Source organism: Rhinopithecus bieti, unplaced genomic scaffold (assembly GCF_001698545.2).
Source record: "Rhinopithecus bieti isolate Rb0 unplaced genomic scaffold, ASM169854v2 scaffold_15769, whole genome shotgun sequence".
NCBI classification, from domain to species: Eukaryota; Metazoa; Chordata; class Mammalia; order Primates; family Cercopithecidae; genus Rhinopithecus; species Rhinopithecus bieti.
In genome coordinates, this window is record NW_016809129.1 from 343,630 (window position 1) to 344,650 (window position 1,021).

The following is a 1,021-nucleotide window of genomic DNA, read 5'->3' on the forward strand; positions in this document are numbered from 1 at the left end:
TGGAAGTGGATGTAATCTGGATTCTGCTAGATTTCGCTACCTTATGGCTGAAAAACTTGGCATTCATCCCAGCAGCTGCCATGGGTGGATTTTGGGGGAACATGGCGACTCAAGTGTGGCTGTGTGGAGTGGCGTGAATGTGGCAGGTGTTTCTCTCCAGGAATTGAATCCAGAAATGGGAACTGACAATGATAGTGAAAATTGGAAGGAAGTGCATAAGATGGTGGTTGAAAGTGCCTATGAAGTCATCAAGCTAAAAGGATATACCAACTGGGCTATTGGATTAAGTGTGGCTGATCTTATTGAATCCATGTTGAAAAATCTATCCAGGATTCATCCCGTGTCAACAATGGTAAAGGGGATGTATGGCATCGAGAATGAAGTCTTCCTGAGCCTTCCGTGTATCCTCAATGCCCGAGGATTAACCAGCGTTATCAACCAGAAGCTAAAGGATGATGAAGTTGCTCAGCTCAAGAAAAGTGCAGATACCCTGTGGGACATCCAGAAGGACTTAAAAGACCTGTGACTACTGGGCTCTAGGCTATAGAAATTTAAAACTACAATGTTATTAACTCTGAGCCTTTAGTTTTCATCCGTGTACATGGATCGCAGTTTGCTTTGATCTTCTTCAATATGTGAATTTGGGCTCACAGAATCAAAGCCTATGCTTGGTTTAATGCTTGCAATATGAGCTCTTGAACAAATAAAATTAACTATTGTAGTGTGCTTCTATTTCTGGGATTCCTTCCATAATGATTTCTGAAAGATTTCAGTCAATCTGTCAAGTCATTCTTACCACACATTATAAATGTCCCTAAATTGCAACATCATCTACACTCCTCCCTCTGAATGACACAAAAATTCTTTGTTGCAACATGTGTCATGGTTTGTTGTTGTTGTTATCCTGAGAATATGATTATCATTTTAAGGTTATAACTGAAGAAGCTGTAACGGATGTCAATGTATATGACATTTATAAGGAAGCCCATTTTAAAAGGAAGAACGCCTAAAATGGAAATTT

At 39.8% G+C, this 1,021-nt stretch overlaps 1 protein-coding gene across 1 annotated transcript in view; it reads left to right on the top strand.

The window, feature by feature from the left end:
• LDHB (lactate dehydrogenase B) overlaps positions 1–732 on the top strand; it is a 35,671-nt gene extending 34,939 nt beyond the window's left edge. Inside the window, exon 6 of the mRNA XM_017888626.1 lies at positions 1–732. Coding sequence (XP_017744115.1) covers positions 1–526 — 526 coding nt within the window. The 3' untranslated portion in view covers positions 527–732.
• The last annotated feature ends 289 nt before the right edge of the window (positions 733–1,021 follow it).